The following is a 26,006-nucleotide window of genomic DNA, read 5'->3' as shown; positions in this document are numbered from 1 at the left end:
TTGTAACTTTTGATTTTGTTGAGTTGCGTTAGGGAATGGCTAAAAACCTTGTTTTACTTGTTATATATCTTTATGGGGTTAATGTCAAGTTATCTCAAGGCCCGACAGCTACACCTTCGACTGTATGACATAATGAGGTTAATTGGATTGAACATGTTCGTTGTTTTGTTCATTGCATTAATGTTTGAAAAAAAAAAAAATATATATATATATATATATCTTTTTGTACATATGTTATTTTCTTTATTTCTTCTTTTATTGCATGCACACATTCTTAATTCCATTTAGTCCTTTTCGTTCCTTCCATTCTTTTCATCTTGGTTTCTTTTTAGTCACCTGTCGTCTTCTCTAGGTAGATTCTCGATTTCGTTCTTTCTTGAGGACAAGAAAGGTCTAAGCTTGGGGAGGTTTGATAGGTGCATTTTATGCACCTACTTTGTATGTTTATTTCCATCTTTTTATAGCATTCTACTTTATAATTCTTGCATTTAGTTGATTATTAGGGCAATTGCATATTTCATTAAGAGTGCCTGGTACTTCACTATTTTTGATTTATTTTGCAGGCATTATGGAGCATGGAACGTGGAGCTTGGATGCATGGATGCATGGATGCTTGGATGCTTGGAACGTAGAGCTTTGGAACATGAAGATGGAGCCAACAGTGAAGACGTTTTGGAATTTTAGCAAAAAGCATGGGCCATGCCAAAAACGCATGGTCAAGACAAATGGCCATGCCAAAGAAAAAACACATGGGCAAAAGGCATGGCCATGCCAAAAACGCATGGCCTCATGGCATGTCACGTGAACTTTAATAAAAGAGCAGGAGACGTCATTTTGAAGGAGAGGACGGTTTTGGGAGTAGTTTCTGGCGATCTAGGCCAATTTTGGGAGAATTCTTGGAGCTTTTGAGAAGACTTAATCATTGCAAACATTTGGATTTCACTTTTGTAAGGATTAAACATTCCAATTCCATCTTATTCTTGTTTGATTTGTTCTTAGCCATGTGTGGCTAAGAAACCCTAGTTTCTAGTTCTTGTTCAAAAAATGTTGATTGCTTGACTTGAAGCATATGATTTGATGTTTGATTTGTGATTCTATTCTAGTGATTATGTTTTTGTTTAACTAGAATCCTTGAATTTGATTTGTGTTTGATTGGCCACTTTCATGAATTGAATTTTTGTGCAGTTAATTAACTTTTAGGGCACCTAATCGTTCTATTGAGTTAATAATTGGTAACAAGCAATAAGTTTTCTTATTGTAAAACATATATCACATGTTTTCACACTTCCGAGCGTATGAGAAGAAATGAACATTGTTGGGAAGCTTGTACAAAACTTAATGCAGTTTTTCAATACAATCTAAGAGCGTGTTTAGGTTGAATTAGTAAAGCTAGGTCTAATCAAAGAGCGTGTTTTGGTTAGATAATTTGGCAAGCGAGAGTTATTAGAGCGTGTTAATATCTTTCAGTACCAACATAGAATAGCAATCTTGAATTACATCAAGTCATAATCAAGTTGAACAACAACATTGAGAACTAGAACTAGAACCATTCAATCAATTTGTTTACAAATCTATTTCATTTTGTGCATGCTTTTAAAGTAGATTGTTATTTAGTTATTTACTTTTGCAAACAAACCCCTTCTTTGTGACCAAAGTACCTTGTGCAAAAAGGTATAGACTTTTGTCCCGTGTCTCTGTGGTTCGACCCTGCTTGCCTTGTACTACTTTTTAGTGCATTAAAGCAGTGTATTTGGAGTCTATTGTACCCCTTTTATTTGTTGGGTCTGACACACTTAACAAATTGGCGCCGCTGCCGGGGACACGGTGTTACTAATTGTTTATGCCTAGATCCTTTCGTACAGGTATACCACTGCCAATTGACTCGGAGATAGAGAAGACTGCAAAGAAGTTAAGGAAGCAAGCCAAGCTTCGTAAGAGGCAACCAGTTTCCGGTACTTCTTCATCCTCCAATCCCCCGGTCATCAACATTTGGGAGGATATTACCCTCTCAAGTGTGTCTGCATCCGAAACAGAAAGTCCATTACCTTCACCTCAACCATCCTCATCTAGAAATACCACCCCACCCTCTTCACCTACTCATCACAACCCAAACAATACACCCACAGAAACTTCAACCACTACTCATACCATGGGAGACAACCATGGAGGGAATCCGCCTCCAAATCCACCACCCGAACAAACCCTTCGCCAATGGGCGAGGCAAGAGGTTACTCAACAACCTCTTTGCATCACCTATCCGGCAGCCACAAACCTTGAATTAAAATCCGGTCTCATTCACTTACTCCCAACCTTTAGAGGCTTAGAAAATGAAGATCCCCACAAGTTCCTCACAGAGTTCCATGTTGTGTGTGTTGGCATGAAACCGCACAATGTCACTGAAGACCAAATCAAGCTTAGGGCATTTCCCTTTGCAGTGCAAGACTCAGCAAAAGATTGGCTTTATGACCTCCCACCGGGGACGGTCAACACATGGGTAGATCTTGCACGCCTCTTCTTAGACAAATACTTCCCAGAAATGAAAGCCTCAGCCCTAAGAAGAGAGATAATTGGGATCAAACAACACAAAAGAGAAGCCTTTCATACATATTGGGAGAGGTTCAAAAAGCTTTGTGCCCGTTGCCCAAAGCATGGTATTAGTGAGTATCAAATCCTTCAATACTTCATTGAAGGCATGACTCCTTGGGAAAGAAGACTTCTTAATGCATCAAGTGGAGGATCTTTGACTGACAAGACCCCAACGGAGATTCGGGATCTCATAAAAAACATGGCGGAGGATTCAAAGCATACTAGTCAAGATGAAGATTGGTACACAGATGCACCTCGAGGTGTAAAAGAAGTGCACACTCCTCAAATTGAAGCTCAACTATCCGAATTGACTAAGGTGGTAATGATGCTTGCTAAGGACAAAGGTGTGCAATCCACACCCCGTCCCTGTGGCATTTGCACTCAAGTGGGACATCCGACTGATATGTGTCCTCAATTGCAAGAAGAAGAATATGAAGAAGCAAATGTTATAGGAGGCTATTCCGGGCATAATCAAAGAACTTATGATCAACCCCGAGGCAATCAAGGGTGGAACAACAACCAAAACATGGGTTATCAACAAAGACCCCCACCCCATTACCAAGTAAGGCCTCCATTCCCACAACAGAATTACCAACCGAGGCAACAACAACCTCCTCTTCCTCAACAAGCTGGATCCTCAAGTATGTCCTTAGAAGACATAGTCAAAAGCCTAGCCACCAGCACCCAAAGTTTTCAGCAAGAGACCAAGGCAAGCATCAAGAATCTTGAGCAACAAATGGCACAACTTGCTCAATCGGTGAGCAAAATGGAGAATCAAGGAAAGCTACCTCCTCAAACTGAAAAGAACCCAAAGCACAATGCTTGTGCAATTAGCTTGAGGAGTGGAAAGAAATATGACGGCCCGAAGATACCCGAAGAAGAAGAAGAGGAGTTGGTGATAGAAGAACCACCAAAGAAGGATGAAAAGAAAGAAGAAATGGTGGAGCAAAAGAAGCCGGAAGAGAAAGAAGCAAAGATCACACCACCACCTTTTCCATCAAGATTGAGCAGCAACAAAAAAGAGAGAGAAGATAGTGCAATCATGGCAATGTTTCGGAAAGTTGAAGTCAACATTCCTCTCTTAGATGCGATCAAACAGGTACCTAGGTATGCTAAGTTTCTTAAGGAACTTTGCACATCTAAAAAGAAACTGCGAGGTAATGAGACAGTGAAAGTAAGTGAAAATGTGTCTGCAGTTTTGCAGAAAAGGATGCCCCCAAAGTGCAAGGATCCAGGTGTTTTTACCGTTCCTTGCAAATTGGGAAACTTGTATGTCCCCCGTGCTATGCTAGATTTAGGAGCTTCAATTAATGTTTTACCATATTCTGTTTATAAATCTATTGGCATAGGCACTTTAACAAAAACAGGGGTAATCATCCAACTTGCAGATCGTTCTATAGTACACCCAAAGGGTGTATTAGAGGATGTTTTGGTGCAAGTTAATGAGCTTGTCTTTCCTGCAGATTTTTATGTGCTTGATATGGGAGATGATGACCATCCATCCTCGAGTTCCATACTTTTAGGTAGACCATTCTTGAAAACAGCAAGAACAAAAATTGATGTCTACAATGGTACACTGTCCATGGAATTCGATGGGGAGGTCATCAACTTCAATATCTATGAAGCAATGAGGTACCCAAGTGATGTTCATTGCATAAATTTTGTTGATATAATCCAACCTTTGACTGAAAAGTGTTTTGAGTTGACTAACCATGATTTGTTGGAGTTAGTTTTGAGCAGGAATATTGATAGCAAGTCAGTCAAAGAGATTGCAGAAAATTTCAAGTTAGATGAAGAGTTGTTGGAAATTGTGGAGAGCATGGAAGAAAAGAAGAAAATAAGGTATGATAATAGCAATGTGAAATTGCCCATTTCTGACACAAAACTTCTTCCTTCTATTGTACAGGCACCTAAGCTAGAATTGAAGACTCTTCCAGATCATTTGAAGTATGCGTACCTTGGGGAAGAGAATACTTTGCCTGTCATTATCTCCAACAAGTTGTCCATTGTAGAAGAAGATGAGTTGGTGACTTTGCTGAAAAAGTATAAGAAAGCTATTGGGTGGACAATTGCTGACATAAAGGGGTTGAGCCCTTCCTTGTGCATGCATAAGATCCTCATGGAGGAGGACTTCAAACCAACTCGAGAAGCACAGAGAAGACTGAATCCACCCATGATGGAGGTGGTAAAGAAAGAAATCATGAAGCTTTTGGATGCAGGTATGATTTACCCTATCTCAGATAGTAAATGGGTGAGCCCCGTTCAGGTAGTCCCGAAAAAAGCAGGGGTCACAGTTGTCAAAAATTCTGAGGGAGATTTGGTGCCAACCCGTGTGCAAAACGGGTGGAGGGTTTGTATTGACTATAGAAAGTTGAATGCCTCAACGAGAAAAGACCATTTTCCTTTGCCATTTATTGACCAAATGCTAGAGAGATTGGCGGGTAAATCTCATTACTGTTGCTTGGATGGTTTCTCGGGTTTTCATCAAATTCCGGTAGCCCCGGAAGATCAAGAGAAAACCACCTTCACTTGTCCCTTTGGCACATTTGCTTATAGGCGTATGCCTTTTGGTCTATGCAATGCACCTGCAACATTTCAGAGATGCGTGATGAGCATTTTTTCTGAATATGTTGAAAACATCATTGAAGTTTTCATGGATGACTTCACAGTCTATGGGAACTCCTTTGATGAATGTTTGAGCAATCTAACAAAAATTTTGCAAAGGTGCATTGACACAGATCTTGTACTTAACTATGAAAAATGCCATTTCATGGTGGACAAAGGATTGATTCTAGGTCATATTGTGTCTCGAAAAGGCTTGGAAGTTGACAAAGCCAAGATAGATGTTATCAAAAGTCTTCCTTACCCGACAAATGTTCGGGAAGTTCGTTCGTTTCTTGGCCATGCAGGTTTCTATCGGCGGTTCATTAAAGATTTTTCAAAGATTACAGTGCCGATGTGTCAACTACTCCAAAAAGATGCTGAATTTGAGTTCACTCAGCCATGCAAGGATGCCTTCGATTGTTTGAAGGATTTACTCACCTCTGCTCCAATCATCCAACCACCTAGTTGGGATCTCCCGTTTGAGATCATGTGTGACGCGAGCAACACGGCTGTAGGGGCAGTATTGGGTCAAAAGGTGGGTCGAGCACACCATGTCATCTATTATGCATCAAAGACCCTTGATAGTGCACAATGCAACTACACCACAACAGAAAAAGAGTTGCTCGCTATTGTTTTTGCACTAGAGAAGTTCCGGCAATACCTCCTTGGAACTAAAGTGATCATATACTCGGACCATGCAGCCATAAAGCACTTACTTACCAAGAAAGATTCGAAGCCGAGGTTAATACGGTGGATGCTGCTTTTGCAAGAGTTCGATATTGAGATCAAAGATAAAAGTGGGAAAGAGAACCTAGTCGCCGACCATTTGAGCCGAATAGTTCAACCCGAAGATGCGATTCCCATCCATGACACATTCCCGGACGAGCATTTGTTTGCTATCCAAACACCACCTTGGTATGCGGATATATGCAATTTCATGGTCACGGGAAAGTTCCCACCCGAGCTCACGAGGTCACAAAGAGATAAGATCAAAAAAAGAAGCGAGAAGGTACATTTGGGATGAACCGTACCTTTGGAAACATTGTGCAGATCAGGTAATAAGAAGATGTGTTGAAGAACATGAGGTACAATCTATTCTTAACTTTTGTCATAGTTATGCTTGTGGAGGGCATTTTGGTCCTCAAAGAACCGCCAGGAAAATTTTAGACTGTGGATTTTATTGGCCCCGACTTTTTCATGACTCTTACACTTTTTGTAAAAGCTGTGAGAGATGTCAAATGACAGGTTCTTTGAGTACCCGAAACCAAATGCCCTTGACCCCCATCTTGGTCTGTGAAATATTTGATATATGGGGTATTGACTTTATGGGTCCTTTTCCTTCATCCTTTGGAAATTTATACATCCTTTTGGCTGTCGACTATGTTTCCAAATGGGTAGAAGCAAAGGCAACAAGAACTGATGATGCAAAAGTTGTTGTAGATTTTGTCAAGGCTAACATTTTATGTAGGTTTGGAACTCCAAAAGCCTTGATCAGTGACAGGGGCACACACTTCTGCAACAAAACTCTTGGATCAGTTCTCAAGAAGTATGGAGTCCAACATCGGGTGTCCACAGCTTATCACCCGCAAACAAATGGACAAGCTGAAGTGTCAAACAGAGAAATCAAGTCCATACTCGAGAAAACAGTGAACACAAACCGCAAAGATTGGAGTTTGAGATTAGAAGATGCACTTTGGGCATACCGAACTGCGTATAAAACTCCAATTGGGATGTCACCTTATAGACTTGTGTTTGGAAAAGCTTGCCACCTCCCTGTTGAACTGGAACACAAAGCTTTCTGGGCTGTCAAAAAGCTAAACATGAAGATGGATGAAGCGGGTGTTCACCGAAAGTTAGAGATCCAAGAGCTGGAGGAGATAAGAAATGAAGCATTCGAGAGTTCACGCATCTACAAAGACAAGACCAAAGCATTCCATGATAAGTACCTCTCCCGTAAGACCTTTGAAATTGGTCAAAAGGTATTACTCTATGACTCTCGACTTAAATGGTTTTCTGGTAAGTTACGGTCCCGGTGGGTAGGACCGTTCATTGTTACTAATATATTTGATCATGGTGCAGTTGAGATTAAGAGTAACAAAACTGGAAAAGTGTTCAAAGTTAATGGCCATAGGTTAAAGGTTTTCTATGAAGGTTTCCAAGAGAAAGATATGGAGGTTGATAGCTTGGAACGCCCGGACTACACTGAGTGAATCTAAAGGGCAAAGTCGAGCCAAAGACTTGAAACAAGGGCGGCTAACCGAGAGGCAACTCGGGAGTATTTCTCTCTATTTTCTTTATTTTGATTTATTTCATCCGTGTTGAAATGTTTTTACGTCTTTTCGAGGGTTCCGCACAAATAACTTTTCTATTTAATGCTCAAAGAAAATATGTTTTTGTTTACAAAAAAAAAAAAAAAAAAAAAAAAAAAAAAAAAAAAAAAAAAAAAAAAAATCGTAAATTTCATGTTAACAGAAAAAAAACGCACGGGGTAAGCCAAAAACGCACGGTCCTATGCTAAAACGCATGGTCATAATTTTTTGCCCATGCTGCCACTTCGAGGTTTTTAAGAAAAAAAAAAATTTTGGCACGGGCTGGCTCCAAAACGCATGGGTAAAAGGCCAAAACGCACGGCCTAGGTTCTAGATCATGCGTGTCGTCGCAGTTTGTTGCAAACAGAAAAAAAACGCATGGGGCTCCCAAAAAACGCACGGCCTAAACACATGGCCGTGCTAATTGATCAAGTTCTTTTAAAAAACGCACAGCCTTCACTGCAAAAGGGCACGGCTCGCGATCGCATATCACAGCCTCCATAAACAAGCTTTGGCCTGCGACTCGGTGAACATAGGGCTAATCGATTCTACCTCGCGTCCGTTTCTCCTTCTTCCCTTCTTCGCACGATCGTTCATTCGTTCGTCTTCCCCCCCTCTTCACGTCTAACCGAGAACTCTTCAAAATCGGAATCTATTTTTCGATTTTTTCCTTCAATTAATCCAAGATTAAGCCACCAAGGTATGTTACTATCAAGTCCTAACTTCATGATCTTCATTCTATAGATCGATTTCTTCAATTAGAGGGTAAAAGATCGAATTTTCCTTCATAAATCCTATGAACCCTAGTTCTTGATTTGTATAATTTGAATTAATTCTTGTATTGGGTTTCGAAAATTCTTGTATAGAGTTCAAGACTAAGCTTGGGGAGGCGCTTTTGGAAGGAAGATTAGAAGCTTTCATCTCCAATTAGACATTCCACCATTGAAGAGTTCAAGCTTTCTTGAGGTTGAAGATGAACTGAATCATACAAGCCAACACTACAAATTCAAGCATTTGAATGGTACATTCCTTCCATATCTCAAGTTTAATGCATGAATCCTAAGATTGTTTGACTAGAATTGTTGAGAATTCGTTCATATGCTCTAAATAGTTATACATTCGTGGTTAGTAGGTTGCCCTATCCTCTCCGAGCATCGAGGACGATGCTTGATCTTAAGCTTGGGGAGGGGTTTTTTGTACTAGGTTTTTGTACTAGGTTTTAGTTTCAGCATGCATGTAAAAAAAAAAAAAAATTCAATCTAAAGAAACCTAATCCTTTTGAATAAGTTGAAGTAGTAGATTAGTCGTGGCTTGAGATTAGAACTTGTTCGTTTTTCATTAAAACTCTTGAAGCAAACCAATTTCACACGAACACGTCTCCCGAAGCTACTCGTGCAAAATAAAAAATGATAAAGTTATCAACACCGCATCATAAAGAGAGATATAGTTTAGCCCTTGGAACACACGATCGGTCTTATGAGTTATTGCTCATTCATCTCCAAACTCCAATTTCAAAGAGTCATAAAATGAATATAAAATTTCAATGACTCGAATTCTCCAGCGCTCTAAAAAGTCTTTTCTACCTATTCCCTTCTAAATACCCTGCTTAGGGACATTGTTTCCGACTATACTTACGGGTCTTTGCGCGTTTACATCAGTCCCCCAAAAAAAAATATAAAAAAAAAAAAAAAAATATATATATATATATATATATATATATATATATATATATATATATAAAAATAAATAAATAAATAAATAAATATTATTAAGTTAATCTGTGACCTTTGGGATTCGAACAAGTAAACTCCGAGGGGTGTTTTACACCTAATTGCCTAAAGCAAAATTGTTTGGGACTTATTGGGTTGAAAGTTCGCTATACGGGTTCCATAGAAAGTCATGAACTTAATAATAACAAATAAAGCTAATCTGTGGCCTTTGATGTTCGGGCAAGTAAACCCGAGTGATCTCTTTAAATCTAGCACACTAAAGTCATCTGATTTGGATGTGTTGGTTGGAAGCCCGTTACACGGACTTCAAAGGAAGCCATGAGCTTTATTTGCAGAAAAATATAATTAGATAGTTTGTATATATTTATGTTTATAGTTCAATTGAATAACATGTTTGAAAAATGTTTGGTTGTAAACATTGGGACTGACCGTAAACTACTTTGACTGGTGTAAGTGGTTTGAAACGTGTAACCAATCTGGGTAAATATTAGGGAATTCTTAGAAAATATTTTTTTAGAAAAAGATTGTTGTCAGTCAACAAATAGCTGGAGTCAGTCATTGTCATGATTTGAAAAACGAAAATGAGCATATTTTGCATCACATGTTTTCACGAGAGTAAGACCATAATATGTTCCATGTGCTAACCCAATACCTGTAAAAGTGAACAAGTGTTGTAACTTTTGATTTTGTTGAGTTGCGTTAGGGAATGGCTAAAAACCTTGTTTTACTTGTTATATATCTTTATGGGGTTAATGTCAAGTTATCTCAAGGCCCGACAGCTACACCTTCGACTGTATGACATAATGAGGTTAATTGGATTGAACATGTTCGTTGTTTTGTTCATTGCATTAATGTTTGAAAAAAAAAAAATATATATATATATATATATATCTTTTTGTACATATGTTATTTTCTTTATTTCTTCTTTTATTGCATGCACACATTCTTAATTCCATTTAGTCCTTTTCGTTCCTTCCATTCTTTTCATCTTGGTTTCTTTTTAGTCACCTGTCGTCTTCTCTAGGTAGATTCTCGATTTCGTTCTTTCTTGAGGACAAGAAAGGTCTAAGCTTGGGGAGGTTTGATAGGTGCATTTTATGCACCTACTTTGTATGTTTATTTCCATCTTTTTATAGCATTCTACTTTATAATTCTTGCATTTAGTTGATTATTAGGGCAATTGCATATTTCATTAAGAGTGCCTGGTACTTCACTATTTTTGATTTATTTTGCAGGCATTATGGAGCATGGAACGTGGAGCTTGGATGCATGGATGCATGGATGCTTGGATGCTTGGAACGTAGAGCTTTGGAACATGAAGATGGAGCCAACAGTGAAGACGTTTTGGAATTTTAGCAAAAAGCATGGGCCATGCCAAAAACGCATGGTCAAGACAAATGGCCATGCCAAAGAAAAAACACATGGGCAAAAGGCATGGCCATGCCAAAAACGCATGGCCTCATGGCATGTCACGTGAACTTTAATAAAAGAGCAGGAGACGTCATTTTGAAGGAGAGGACGGTTTTGGGAGTAGTTTCTGGCGATCTAGGCCAATTTTGGGAGAATTCTTGGAGCTTTTGAGAAGACTTAATCATTGCAAACATTTGGATTTCACTTTTGTAAGGATTAAACATTCCAATTCCATCTTATTCTTGTTTGATTTGTTCTTAGCCATGTGTGGCTAAGAAACCCTAGTTTCTAGTTCTTGTTCAAAAAATGTTGATTGCTTGACTTGAAGCATATGATTTGATGTTTGATTTGTGATTCTATTCTAGTGATTATGTTTTTGTTTAACTAGAATCCTTGAATTTGATTTGTGTTTGATTGGCCACTTTCATGAATTGAATTTTTGTGCAGTTAATTAACTTTTAGGGCACCTAATCGTTCTATTGAGTTAATAATTGGTAACAAGCAATAAGTTTTCTTATTGTAAAACATATATCACATGTTTTCACACTTCCGAGCGTATGAGAAGAAATGAACATTGTTGGGAAGCTTGTACAAAACTTAATGCAGTTTTTCAATACAATCTAAGAGCGTGTTTAGGTTGAATTAGTAAAGCTAGGTCTAATCAAAGAGCGTGTTTTGGTTAGATAATTTGGCAAGCGAGAGTTATTAGAGCGTGTTAATATCTTTCAGTACCAACATAGAATAGCAATCTTGAATTACATCAAGTCATAATCAAGTTGAACAACAACATTGAGAACTAGAACTAGAACCATTCAATCAATTTGTTTACAAATCTATTTCATTTTGTGCATGCTTTTAAAGTAGATTGTTATTTAGTTATTTACTTTTGCAAACAAACCCCTTCTTTGTGACCAAAGTACCTTGTGCAAAAAGGTATAGACTTTTGTCCCGTGTCTCTGTGGTTCGACCCTGCTTGCCTTGTACTACTTTTTAGTGCATTAAAGCAGTGTATTTGGAGTCTATTGTACCCCTTTTATTTGTTGGGTCTGACACACTTAACAAGTATGCAGCTGTTAAAAAAACAAACACGCTTTTAATTATAGTCTGCAGCCGTTTGGTCCACCTCTTCTACTGCAGAGGGTTGCAGAGATGGTCCGCAGACTTCATGAATTTTTGCTTCAGAAAATCAAACAGCACCTTAGTTTCTTACATCCCTGATGAAAATTTTGTCGTTGAGGCGTGTAATTTTACTAGGGTTCATGGTTCAAAAAAAAAATTATATTTCTACAAAAACTGTAAAGTTAAAATTGTAATCAGATTCATCAAACAAAACAAATAAATACACAGAAATTTGTAATATACTAATTAATAGTTCGCAGTATGAAATAACAACGCGATCACAAAAAAAACAGTCGGCGGTAGTTTCATGCTTGGTCTTCAAATGGGTGTCGGGATGCTCCTTCCCTCCATATCCATCAACGATAAAACCTTCCTCTATAAAACCCTAGTTTTTCCCAAACCCTATATCAGAACCCTAACGTCTACAAAACCCCAATTCCAACGTCCGACCAAACCTCCTCCTTTTTCAGTACACTTCTCCGGTGGCAAAACGAACTTTTACAAAGAACATTCGGTTCAATTTGATGATCTTCCTCGAAATTGGAACCTCAAAAGGAGTTTGTTTGAGAAGCTCAAAGCTAGAGACTCAGACCCTGTTCAGATCCTCGAAGAGGATGGAGATTGGAGCAAAGAACTTTTCTGGGCTGCTGTTGGATTCCTCAATCAAACCTCCAGATCGAGCCAGGTTCTGCAGGTGAAGTTTCACATTCTTTGAACATCAGTCGTTTCTTTTCAAAAACCTTTCTGTAAATTTGATCGATTTAAGGATGTTGCGCTTTTCTATGGTGCGATAGTTCATGTTTTGTAATGTTGCCCACCAGGTGTTTGATAAATGGAAGAGCAAGGATGATTCACGAGTGAGCCAATTCAACTACGAGAGAATCATAAGTTTGTTAGTTGAAGAGGGATTAGTTGAAGTTGCAGTGTTGACCTTGAAAGATATGAAGAATTTTCATGGTTTGCAGGCTTCATCTGAGATCTATGATTCAATCATCCATGGTTTTCTCAAAAAAGAAAGATTCGAAGATGCATTGTTTTATCTCAAGGAAATGGAAGATACCAAAGTGATTCCACAGCCACATACGTATAATAAACTAATCAAAGTGTATGCAGATAATGGTTTGTATGATGATATGGCAAAGTGTGTTAAAAGAATGGAATCAAACGGGTGTTTCCCTAATCAATCTACTTATAATTTGTTAATCAGAGAGTTTTCGAAAGCTGGATTGATTAAAAGAATGGAAAGAACATATCAGATTGTGATCTCAAAAAAGATGGATCTTGAACCCTCAACAATGGTGGCAATGCTAGATGCGTATGCCAACTTTGGGATATTGGAAAAGATGGAGAAGGTTTGCAAAAAGGTGTTGAAGTTAAAACCGAAAGTTTTCTTGAAAGATGATTTGATTCATAAAGTGGCTATTGTTTACATTGAGAACTTTATGTTTTCTAAGTTAGACGATTTGGGAAACGAGCTTTATCATACCAAAACAAAGAATAGTGACATGGTGTGGTGTTTACGGATGCTTAGTCATGCTTGTGTCTCGAGTAGAACCGGAATGGAATCTGTGATTCAAGAGATGGAATACAAGAAAGTTGGATGGAATGTGACGATTGGTAACACCATGTTGTTTGCATATGCGAGAATGAAAGATTTTGAGAACATGAAAGTTGTAATCTTGAAAATGGTGGATAGAGGTGTGAAAGGTGATATTGTTACTTGTGGGATTTTGTGTGATGTATACGGGTTTGATGAGTTGAGTTGTTGGAGAAAAATGGGATTGTTTGGACATGTTGTGGAGTTTAAAAGTAACCCTTTGATTCTTGTTGCATTTGGAAAGGGGATTTTTTTGAAAATTGTTGAAGAACTTGATCATAAAGAGAGTAAAGTTTGGAGCTATGAGCATCTTATCAAGTTGGTGAAGCAACATCAAATTGATGAAGATAGGTTTCCATGATATGAATGATTCACTCTTTTTGTTTAGAAAACTTGTAGAAGCATTAAACCCATTAATACTTGTGTAATTTTCCTTGTTAAAATTACTAAAATACCCTTTCACCATATATTTTTACAAATAAATGTCTTTTTATCTCCAATTGCCATGCCTCTTCCTCTTTTCCTCTCCAATTTCACAAATTACTACTAGAGAAATCAAATGCCACTACTTAAAAACAAAAATTCAAATTCAAATGAAGGGAGTATATCAATCCAAAAGTACAAAAAGAGAATCAAAAGTGTCCATGTATCAACAATCTAGACAATAAAAAAAACACGACCAAATTTTTTCCCCCTTTTTCGGCTCCTTGGGAGCAGAATCCGCTCCGATATATAACCTTAAAGTTCTCAAAATACACAATAGACATACTATCCATCTCACAAGTTGTAACTTACCAAAAAAAAAAAAAAAAAGTCAAAACTAAAATTACCAAATACTCTTCTCTCCCTGAAATAAGCATCATTCTCTTTTAAGACTCGATTCATATGAACATTTTTATAACAATAGAAGACATGAAGATTCCTTAATTTTCAAGAAGTTTGAACAGCAAGCCTCTGTAAATGCTCAAAGAAGACTTGAAGGTTGACATCATCAGTGAAGATGACATCCATTCCAGCTGTAGCCACTTCATTGTTATATGTTGCTGATGGATTCAACTTAGCCAATAAGAATCTTGCCTGTTTTTCACATATTAATGAGTTAATCACTTAATGTATTCAAACACCAACCCTTTTACCTATTTGCAAAAATTTGTTATCTGGAATGCAAGGGTAAAATGGTCATTTAATTTCATTCAAACGGTTTATTCAGTCTAGAAAAGAAACAAACCTTATGTATACACTATACAACAACACTTTATCTGTAATTTACTTAACTAATCAATATTGTGAAATTTGTTATTTGGAATGCGAGGGTAAAATGGTCATTTACCTGAGAACCATGTTGATCACACACCACCAATCGTGGGACAGGAAACCGCTCACGTATTATTAGTTCTGCATCATCATGTGGCGCTTGTAACAACTGAGCAAATGCCTACAAAAATAATATATATTAACATGATGTTTTTTTTTTTTTTTAAATTATAAAAAAAGGAAATGAGGGAAAATGAGAAAAAGTACTTGATGTTCAGGCTGATGTTGGTAGCCATTGTTTCTCCATTGAGCAATTGTCATGCCATGAAAAACAACTACACTAAAATAAGAATCTAACAACAAGATTCTATCAGCTGAAATTGATGCCACATCAAGCAATGCAGGAGAAGGAAGTGAGTTGAATGAATATGAAATCAATGAAGGCTGAATCATCACAGTTGCATTTGTTATGCTTTCTCTGTTTAACATCATCCGAAAATAAGCAGTTTCATCTGGACTATTATTAAACACCTGCCAACATTTCATAAAAATCATAAAACTCAACATATAACAAAAAGGGTAATTCGGTAAATTAACAGCTTTTTACCTGAACAAACTGTGATCTTCGAAGATTGAACATGAATTGAGGGAACAATGAGAAACTAGGGTTTAAAGAAAACGAAGAGGGGTCGTCTTTTCTATAGTCCCCAAATTTGGAACATAGGCGAATTAGGTTTCTATCTATCCACCTTGTTGCATCAAATGATTCCTGAAAAGGGTAATTCCGTAAATAAAATTTATATATTTGATTTGTATAAAAAGTACTACAAAAGAAAATGCAAATTCACCTCCATTTCCATTTTATAAGAAGTTAATCTAGCCACTACTACAGCAGCAGTCTCTTGATCAAAACCTTGCATTAATTCCTGTTAAAGAAAAGGGTAAATACGTCTTTTTCCCAAATAAAGAAAAGGGTTTTACTATTTTTTTACCTCTGAAACAACAGCACTCTCTACCCATCTTCTAGTGAGTGTAGTAACTCGTAGTTTCGGTTGCCCATCAACACTCTGGTATCTGAACCAAAATGACCGTTATACCCTTACATTCTCAAAGAAACAACTTTAATGTGGGGGGAAAAGAAAGGTGAGTTTACCTTGTGGTGGTTTGTATATACAACTGTGGATTTACATTTCCAGAAGGATCTTTATCACTTGATGATATATCAAAGAAAACAGTCAAACAAGTGTCTTTATCAAGTCCACATAACTTCCATGATGTGGTGTTCCCTTCACCTATCACTGTGTTTGCAACAGCAAGTCCTTTCTGCAAAAAAATAAATAAATAATTATATACAAATTGGTAAAGATTAATGAACAATTTATTAAATGACTAAATTGCCACCTTTTCCAAGGATGTGCAAGGTCCAATGATCCCCTGAATCTTGATATCCTTTGAACATGTAATATCAAGTATGCCACTGAAAGTAATTTAATCACAATTCACAAATTCATTATACATTTATAGTTATACATCAAATAATATAATGATTTTTATGTGACTACATAATGATATATACTCACTTATGAGCAAGGCCAAGAGACTCTTCTCCTTTCTCAAAAACACGTTTGAATGAATCTTTAAAAACTGAATGACCAAAACTTTCAGCTAAAACAACAAGCCCACCAGTTCTTTCAATGATCACCTTCATTTCTGCAACTCCAACCTAAGAATATAAAAAAGGTTCAGTAATTCAGGTAAGAACAGAATGATGGAATGAATAGAAGAGTTAAGAGAATGAATGTTGGTTGACCTGGTCAAGGGCAGAAGCAAAAAGATCCAAAACATGACCTTGGCTGACCATTTGCTTTGCAAGTTCTTCATAAAACTGAACTGCTTTTCTGAAATATGGTGCTGCATCTTTGTCCAGATCTTTATGTGAACGAACAGGATCTGAGAGATCTTTGGATATGATCTGAAAGAAGATTGAAGGGAGATGGAGGTTTGGGTTTAATGGGAAGTGGAAATGATTCAATGAAAAAATGGATATCAAAATGGCTTACTGAACCAGGGCCTTCTGTGCAGGGACCTCCGACTAGTGCCACCATACGAGCACCTGTTCCAGGCAAGCAAGCTCCAAGCAGACCTGCTGCAACACTCAATGCGACTCCAGTACACCTTAATGAACGATTACCAGGAGCAACAGGCCATTGATCTGTTCCTAATTCCTCCAGAAGCTGAATTATGGATTTGATAAGCATCCGATTGAGAGGAATGGATTGAATTTAAAACGATGTGATGAAAAAACTCACCGAATGGATAATGTATGCACCCTCGGAAGCAGGTAGTAAGAACCTTGTGACACCAGCATTTGGTTGTACTGGTCCTTTCTGAAACCCTTGACCGGGCACCGGCACACCACCAGGTCTTCGGCCACCGGCGAAACCTCCGCCTAACCCCAATTGCTCTAGAACTTGATCTTTGGTCATCTCTTTTGATCCTCGAAAAACATAAACCTTTGACATATCGGAATATCCCAATTCATGAACCTGAACCTGAGTTCCGAAAGAAACAAACCCGACCAAAGCGTTTTCTGGTAAGAATTCAAGCGCCTGTTGTAACGCCGATTTCGCAAACCCTAATTCTTCCTCGATCATGCAGGTGTCAAGTACGAATACGTAGACAGGTGGAGGAAGCGTGTGGTGGACGTCATGAACAGGAAGTGCGTATTCGATAGTGGTGTATTGAGGGTAGAGTTCAGCGGGAACGTTAGTTTCGGAGATGCCGGAGAAGTGGTGAGGGAAGTGGTTGCGCTGGAAGCAGAATGGGCAGATCCAGATGAGGGCGGAGAAGTCGACGCGGCAGAAGGGATTAAGTACGGCGGAGCAGGTCTTGCATCTGAGTGGCTCGTAGGGATTGGTGGGGATGAGAGGGTGAGTGCGGATCGGCGAGATCGAGGCGGCGATTGGAATCACACACTTGCTGGCTTCAACTTTTGTGCGTGGCCAGGCGTTCCAGGTCATACGAACTCCGTCGATTCCCTCTGGATCGGTATTCGCCATCTCCGTCGCCATCTTGCCTGCAAAATTGAAGCTTTTTCTGGGGGTTTTGTATAGTTGGATTGAAGATGGTAAAAAGGGGTTGGCGACCCCTTTGGGGAAGATGGTGAAAAGGGATCACTGAAAATGGTTAGAAATCTGAGAATTGGAGTCAAATGGAGAGAGAGGAGTGAAGGGCGACTACTGTTTTGTGAGCTTCAGTGATGGATTGGGATCGGGTGTGGTTGATCATCTATGAACCTTCATAATCATAGTGTCTTTTTTTTTTGATAAAACTGGTTTTGATTCATTAACAATGTTTTTTTATAATAAATACAGGGATATTTATAAAACTAGTTGAATGAAGCTTTTAATCAAAAATAACTAATTTTATTATGTTTTCAAAAAATATTACTTTGTGCATCCTCCTAATAAATAAATAAATTTTTGTCACACATATTATCATTGATTTGGTCACATATTACTACATATTACTTTGTGGTTATTTTTAATTAGTTTTTTTTCCACATTTATTTGGTTACATATTACTTTGTGGTTATTTTTAATTAGTTTTTTCCCACATGTCATTTTATGGGTGTCTTTAATTTTTTAATTTCTATATAATATTTAAATTTAATAATTGTAATAAATGTAATAATAATAAATACATATCAATTTCATTAATTGATTTTCTTCTAATTTCAAATTTTCTAAATTAAAGTTTTATTGGTTTTTTTTATTTATCTAAATTATTTGTTTAATTTAAAAGAAAACCAAACAATTTAATTTTAATAAATCAATATTTTTCTATTATTTTTCTTATAAATTCAAACTTCTCAAATGTTTAAATTTTCATATTCTTTTATTTAAAATGAACTCATTTAATACATAGATCTTACACCTAGTTTTATAATATTCAAAGTAAATGTCTATTTTTTTATTTACATTAAAAAATATACAAAAAATTACTATATTTATATCTAAAATATTAAATTCAAAAAGTTTAATATTATTGTTTTTTAATAAGGAAAAATTATTAATCTAGCCTAAAACACTAATTACCTATCTAAAAATAGCAAAAAAATATATTAGCCAAAAGTAACCCACAAAATAGTAGATTGGTCAGAGTTAACTACGGTCAACAGTAGAAAACTACTTTTTCGTGGCAATAAGTTGTTGTTTTCCGATATTTCTATTTTTTTACGGCCCATTAGCATATAGTATATAATGTATAATTTTTCAGATTAAGTTATTTTGATTATTATTTTATTGGTTCTACCTATTTTTTTTCTCTCAATAGAGCACCCGAAGAACAACGAAGTATATCCATTTTTTACTAAAAACTAAGTGTGAAACTCATGTATTACATGGGTTTATTAAAAAAAGATATGAAATTTTAACAATTTGAAAAGTTTAAATTTATAAGAAAAATGAGAAAAAATTTGAATTATTAAAATTAATGAGGCTTTAATGTATTGAATACATTACATATATAAACATTTTCTAATGAATACATTTACATTTATATTACCATACATATTAAATGTGGAATTTTAATTTAATAAAATAAAAAATACAATAAAATAACAAGTGGAAAATAAAAAATTCTAAAAAATGACATGTATCCAAATGAAGAAGAATGGAACATGTGACAAAAAGTTCTTTATTTATTAAGGAACATTTACCGTATCGTTGACTAGAAGTAGTTTTTGTATGTGGAGATGATTTTTTTTTAAAGCGAAAAAAAATATTAAAACGGTAGGTTTCGTATGAAGCCTACAATTCTATTTTTATTTTTATTATTATTTTTTTAGTTTATTGTAACCACGTAAGCCATCATATATAAGTTATGACTTCATGATTTTTTTTTCAAAAAACTTTAAAAAAAATAACGAAACCGTAGGTTCTTGAGAGGAAACCGTAGGTTTCCAAAACACCTGCGGTTTTACAAGTTCAAAATGATTTTTTTTGTATTTATCACAAGAAGTAGGTCATTTAACAAAACATTAGTTCACTCTAACTATCTACGGTTTCGTAGGCTATTTTTGGATAATTTCTAATTTTTGGCTAAAAATAGTCAATTACTTTCTCAATTAGACTATATTAGTAATTGTCCCTTTTAATAAAAATATTACATTTTAAACCCATATATATATATATATATATATATATATATATATATATATATATATATATATATATATATATATATATATATATATATATATATACTTCGATATTAAAAAAAAAATTGTTAGATTTTAGTAAAAACAATACATTATAATTTAATATGACATAAAGTAGCTTGGAATGCCTTATTTTAGAAAATTAATTTATGTATATTAAAAAGGGACAACTCTTAGGAACAATACCTGCCAGGTACTGTTCGTGGGTTAGGATTAATCTACCTTGGTCATCGCCTCCGTTGTGTTCTTATTTTGTGGCTTCTCGATTCTTCTTCTCAGTTAAACCTAGCGCTCTCACCACCGATCGTTCACCTCCAACAACAATCTCCTTCTTCACCGTCATCGTGTATACTCTTCTACCACCTCGTTTCTCCACCTCCTACCTATTCTCTTGTAACATCCCGACTCCCATGTATGTTTTTTAAATAATTTACTTACATAATTTTAGAGAAAATCGATGATTTGGATGCCCCAACTCGCCGAGTATAGGAGTTGATGACCGCTGGATTTTTAGAGCTTACTCGACGAGTTGGAGAACCCCAACTCGACAAGTAGGTGTTGAGTGAGAAAATCCTAATTTTCAGGGTTTGTGTCCTATTTAAAGGACCTTAAGCCTTATAATCCGCCTCCCTTGTCACCCTAGAGATCTATAAGAAACCCTAAACAAGTTCCATTTGTTGTGTGTGTGAGAGATTAAATTTGAAGTATTCTTGTGCATTTTGGAAGGAGATTGGAGAGCAACGCGACTTAGATCAAGGAGGGACCTTTGGATCCAGTGTTCTTAAATGATAACTTCGGTTTAGAGGTAAAAAGCTACCAACTTGACCATTTCTTTTGTTAGACCTCTTCCTAGGGAGTTTTAGGGTTTTCACCCATCTATCTTTTGGTTATTTGGTCACTCAAGAATGGCATGAGAATTAAACATCAAATATGGGTTGTTTGAGGTCCTTTGAGGCCAAATATGACATGGTGTATTTATTCATTGCTTAAAATCAAATTTTATGCTATATGCTTGACAGTCTTGTCGAGCCCTTTGAGTTACTCGATGAGTAGGATGAACTCGGCGAGTCGGACTGTCAGACACACGGGTTTTCAGGATTTTGGCTTATTTTGACTTGGGATAATTACCAAAATTGTTTTTGATTAATAAAATCTGAATTTTATTGATTCTATGTGATTATCTTAGTCAAAATATATTTATCATTTAATTAGATAATTATTGTCTTATATGCTAAATCTTAATTATTTGAATTATTTGATCAATGATCTTGCATGAAATTGGATTATGTCAAAATTAGATAACCACCAATTAATTGTTTAATTGTTTTATTTGAATTTTGATCTAGCTAGTTTTCAAGTGTTTCAAAACTTGCACTCAGGTTTTGGAATTTAAATTTTTGATTAAAAGTTTAATTTTGAAATAATTAAATTCCAAACCTTAGTGGAGCGTGTGTGGTTAACCAGCACACTAATTTGAGTTTAAGAAAAGGTGGCAAAGGGTGAATCGATGTTTGTCATAGATCAATGGAGCATGTGTGGTTAACCGACATATTGATTAGGTGACTGTAACATTGAGGGAATCATGTACATTTTCATGGTTATTCACACCCTGTTTGTGATCCTCAGTATTCCAGTCACAAAATTGAGAGGCATATCGAGATTTAAACATGCCATTGAAAAGTTCAATGAATCTCAAAGAATCTAGGAGTTTCAATACATTTAAAACTTAATTGCTTTTGTTTTTCATGGTGGAAATTAGTGAATCGTCATTCACTTACCTTCAAATTGTTTGTTGTTTAGATTACGACATCCCTCTTCTAAATTGCAAATAATGTTGTTGGGTCCTAGTTCTAATTTCTCATTTGGGTGTTTAATTGGGGATTCTTATCTAATCAACTTTGTCTCTTTTCTTTATCAAGATGTCTAACCCGAATAACAACGCTTCCGGCTCAAATTATTCCGGATCATTATCACTCATGAACTTGTGTGGGTGGGTGATCTTCGACGAAAACAATTTGAACGATTGGACCCTTACCAAAAGGATGGTCACCCGTTACGAGGACAACGAGTATGTCCTCGACAAGGAGCAGAAAGAGGTGGATGTAAACACTGCTACTCCCGATGAGATCGCTGCCTTTGAGGCCCATGAGCATGATGCCACGAAAGTCCATCGCATCATGCTAGCGGCCATGACTGTTGAACTCCAAAAGTCCTACGAGAACTTCTATCCCTAACTTGACAGGTACCACTAGAGTGCCATACATGACAGGTACGAGATCATCATTTCGATGATCACGACCAAGATGAGAGACGAAGAGTCTGTCACTACTCATCTGCAAAAGATGCAAAGATATGTTGACCGCCTGCAAGAGTTAAATGTTAACTTTGATGAAGAGCTGGTGATTGATATCATTCTTCACTCATTGCATCCTTGTTCCAACCACTTATGCATGACCTACCACATGAATAAGGATGAGGTAACGTTGAGCAACCTTCAATGACTATTGAGGATTGCTGAGAGTAACCTCAAGGATAAATCCATTGCATAAACTCCTACTCTTACTGCTGCCCCAGTCTTGGCTATTAGGAAAGGAAATGGTAAAAAGAGGAAGGCTCCCTCAAAGAGCCACCATAAGGGAAAGACCCAAGATGGCACCTCTTCTATTGGAACCAAAGTTGGTCCTATTGTACCCGCTTCAAACCCAAAAGATGCAGAGTGTTATCACTGTCACGACAAAGGGCATTGGAAACGAAGTTGCCCGAAATATCTACAAGATATCAAGGATGGAAAGATCAAGCCGTCCTATGCATGTATTTATACTATTCAATCTAATGATTCATCAAATGCTATTTCTTAGGTTCTCGATACACGGTGTGGTTTTCACATTTGTTCTGATTTGCAGGGCCTAAGAAGAACTAGGGATGTGGAGCATGGGAATATAAACATGATCATGGGGAACAGAAGAGTGTCACCTGTCGCCAAGATTGGAGTTTACTATTTAGTTCTTAGTAATGGATTAGGACTCGATTTGAATAACTATTGTTATTCTCCAGAAATGGCAAGAAACATCATTTCTTTTCATGGTTTGTATAGACAAGGATTTATATATTAATTTGATAATGAAAAGGGTTCTATTAATTCTTATCTTAATGGTGTTTTCTATTTTGAAGCATTGCCTTGTAATGGAATATATGAAACCGTGATGGTTGTAGACAACTTAGGAAATGATGTGTTGCATATCAATTCTTCCAATAGTTTGGACAAAGCATGTTTGTGGCATTGTCGTATTGGACATATCAACAAGAAACACATAGCCCAACTCCAAAAGGATGAAGTGTTAGAGTCATTCGACCTTAGGGAAGATGACGCGTGCGAGTCTTGTTTACTTGGAAAGATGACCAAGTCGTATTGGATCTCATACACACCGATGTGTGTGTGCCCTTTAGATCCACCACAAGAGATGCAAGTCGCTTCTATGTGACTTTTACCGATGATTATAGCAGATATGGGTATATCTACTTAATCAAGAACAAGTCATAAACCTTTGAAAAGTTCAAAGGTTTTAAGCAGAATGTGGAGAATCAGCTTGGCAGGAAAATCAAGATGCTTCGATGTAACGCCCGTAGATTCGGGCTAGTCAATTTAGAGACGATAAGCATCAAAAATGACTTTTTGATGGAAGATTATTTAGAATGATTAATCTTAACTAAGTCATAGTATATGTTACAAGGATTCTGTATATATAAAGAACGCCGAAATCCGAGTTATAACGAAGACGTTATGATGTGTCGAAGTTTCGCGACAGAACCGGCACGACACAGCGCGACGTAAATAGTGAATTTACGTTAAAGTGATATTTGGCCTTAGCGATCTAAATGAAAGACGTAGAATACATTAAACCGAGAGCGTGCATAAAAAGAACGTCTAAATCTGACTTCGTATGAGGAAGTTATGATTTTACGAAGTTTCAGCATTAGCAGTATGCAGCCCGAAACTCGAGATTGAGGTCGAGTGATAATTAGCCAAAACTTTCTAAATGAGAATTGAACATCTCATCAATATTAGTCCAACGATAAAAAGACAGACGGAAACAGAGTTCAGATGAAGGAGTTATGAATTTCGAACGGAGTTTTCTTGTCTCGGCCTACTAAAAATAATATATTAATAATATATTAAAACCCGGAGTACGATCGGCGTACTCAGCGCTGGCAGCCTATAAATAGAGGCGTAAATCTCCCATTTTCTTCACAACTCTTCACTTCTTTCCTCCCAAATACCCCCGAACCTTCAAGGTTTTTCCCTAGCACCTCCAAGGTGTTAGAATCAAGACCCGGAGCTCCGGGAAGCTCTAAGAGGAGGAGCCTTTCGGCTCGGGAACGCTGCTCCAGTAAAGCCCGGTTTTCGATAAAACCCGCTGTAGGTGAGCTACGTCTACGCTATTTTTAATATAGATTCTAATTAGTTATTGTAATGTTATTAGGTTCGTAAAATAATTATTTGGGCTATTATTATGATTTATATTGAGTGTTATTTAACGCTTATATAATAGTACTAATAGTCAAACTATTAATTTGTCGCGGTTATCGTTAGACTAAACCCTAGTGGTATTAATACTAGGTTTTATCGAAGGAAAATTGTTTTGAGAGTATCGAAACGCTGTCCGAGTGCTGAGTCACCACCTTTCAGGTGAGTGCATAGTTACTTTTAGCTTACACATAGATATGAAGTATTTTATATAAATTACGTGCTATGTGTGCATATTATCTGAATACTTGCTATCTATGCTGGGTGAACGATTTTATACACGTTTTAAATGATTTAAACTGTATATGTATTTTATATCTACGAAAATGTTGGGGTAAGACATGGGTAGATGTAATAGATGAAATATGAGTTGGATGATGAGTTGAGAGTTGAAATAGAGCGTAAGGTGAGGGTGAGAGGTGGACGATGTGAGAAGCCTTTTTCCCAAATGATGGCCCCGTCATTCAGCAGAGTATGGATGACAACCACGGACTATTCTAGACAGTCCAGTGGAACACTAGTAGGCTCGCAACCTGTAGGTGTTGTGAACGACGTGTTCACTGGTGTACTCTAAAAACCCATTGATATGTATTGCGAGTGGACTCTCTAAAACGATACTGTCAATAAAACCCGACAGATGCGCCTAAAGGAATCCATAGGCAAAAGCGCCTAATAGAGAACCTCATAACCCCGACAGATGCACCTAAAGGACTACTCTGGCAGATGTGCCCCATAGAGATTGTCACAATTTTGGCAGCTACGCCCTAGTGATAGAACTAGCAGTTGTGCTTGATAGATGTGTCATTTACAACGATGGAATTTGTACCTATTCCTTAGGATACTCCTTAGGAATGAATGAACAAGAAATAGTTGATTCTTAGGGTAGATCCTTAAGAATAAATAAGATAATGGGGATGGGTAATTGGGTTAACTGTTTGATTATTAAACGTAATAATTATATTATTGTGGGTTGAAAACCCTATGTACTCACCAGGTTTCCCAACCTTACCCACTCAGTTTATTTATATCACAGGCGTCGATGTGAAGTGACATTACACTGAGAGATTAAAGAGATGTAGATCACTAGTGTAAATAAATGTAAGTCTATTTATGCTTATGTTCCTGTATTGACGATGACATCCCAAATGTTTTAGAATGAATAAAATACGTTTCTTCGAAAATGTTTTGATAACGTATTTATCGTATTTTTTGGGAACAAATTCCACAACATTTTTATGAAAAGAAGTACTTTGATTTTTATAAAGCATAAACAAAATCGATATTTTGTGGCCGTGAAAATGGGGATGTCACATGTTATAAAACGCATTGTTGTGCATGATTTGATGAGTGAATAGCGAATACATATAAGTCGAAGTTTATCTGTTCCTTTTAATCTTAGAGGGTAAAAGCGATATCTTGGGCCCCTCAATGATTTGTTTTGACTTATATGTCGGGACCGGTCAGGACTGAATTGATGTGTTCAATTATGTTCTATGTCAGACAAATCAAAGATCGTGAAACAACTGTTGGACAATAAGTATGCCTATGTTCCATGTAATTGTCCGTAAGATATCTTGAGAATAGAGGACTACACAATCCCTTATCTAAAGGACAGGTTACTGATAAGATCAGAGTTCGACAACGACTTATT

The 26,006-nt window shown here is 36.8% G+C and overlaps 2 protein-coding genes and 1 pseudogene across 2 annotated transcripts; 2 read left to right on the top strand and 1 right to left on the bottom strand.

The window, feature by feature from the left end:
• Positions 1-1,840: 1,840 nt before the first annotated feature.
• LOC145007287 (uncharacterized) lies at positions 1,841-7,400 on the top strand (annotated as a pseudogene).
• Positions 7,401-12,021: 4,621 nt separating this feature from the next.
• LOC145037917 (Pentatricopeptide repeat (PPR) superfamily protein) lies at positions 12,022-13,838 on the top strand. The gene is made up of 2 exons (XM_078986675.1): positions 12,022-12,452; positions 12,580-13,838. The coding sequence occupies exons 1-2, from the start codon at positions 12,066-12,068 to the stop codon at positions 13,714-13,716; spliced, it is 1,524 nt and encodes a 507-aa protein (XP_078842801.1). The 5' UTR covers positions 12,022-12,065; the 3' UTR covers positions 13,717-13,838.
• Positions 13,839-13,924: 86 nt separating this feature from the next.
• LOC145037907 (protein transport protein SEC23 E-like) lies at positions 13,925-17,940 on the bottom strand. The gene is made up of 12 exons (XM_078986665.1): positions 16,919-17,940; positions 16,670-16,843; positions 16,420-16,581; positions 16,190-16,332; positions 16,011-16,086; positions 15,763-15,932; positions 15,602-15,683; positions 15,458-15,535; positions 15,217-15,378; positions 14,877-15,140; positions 14,686-14,790; positions 13,925-14,432 (listed from the first exon to the last, which is right to left on the bottom strand). Exons 1-12 carry the CDS (start codon positions 17,678-17,680, stop codon positions 14,286-14,288), a joined length of 2,325 nt encoding a protein of 774 aa, XP_078842791.1. The 5' UTR covers positions 17,681-17,940; the 3' UTR covers positions 13,925-14,285.
• Between the last annotated feature and the right edge of the window lie 8,066 nt (positions 17,941-26,006).

Source organism: Lactuca saligna, chromosome 1 (genome assembly GCF_052625555.1).
Source record: "Lactuca saligna cultivar CGN05327 chromosome 1, ASM5262555v1, whole genome shotgun sequence".
NCBI classification, from domain to species: Eukaryota; Viridiplantae; Streptophyta; class Magnoliopsida; order Asterales; family Asteraceae; genus Lactuca; species Lactuca saligna.
Note: the sequence above shows the minus strand (reverse complement) of the source record. Positions and strands in the feature narration are given on the sequence as shown.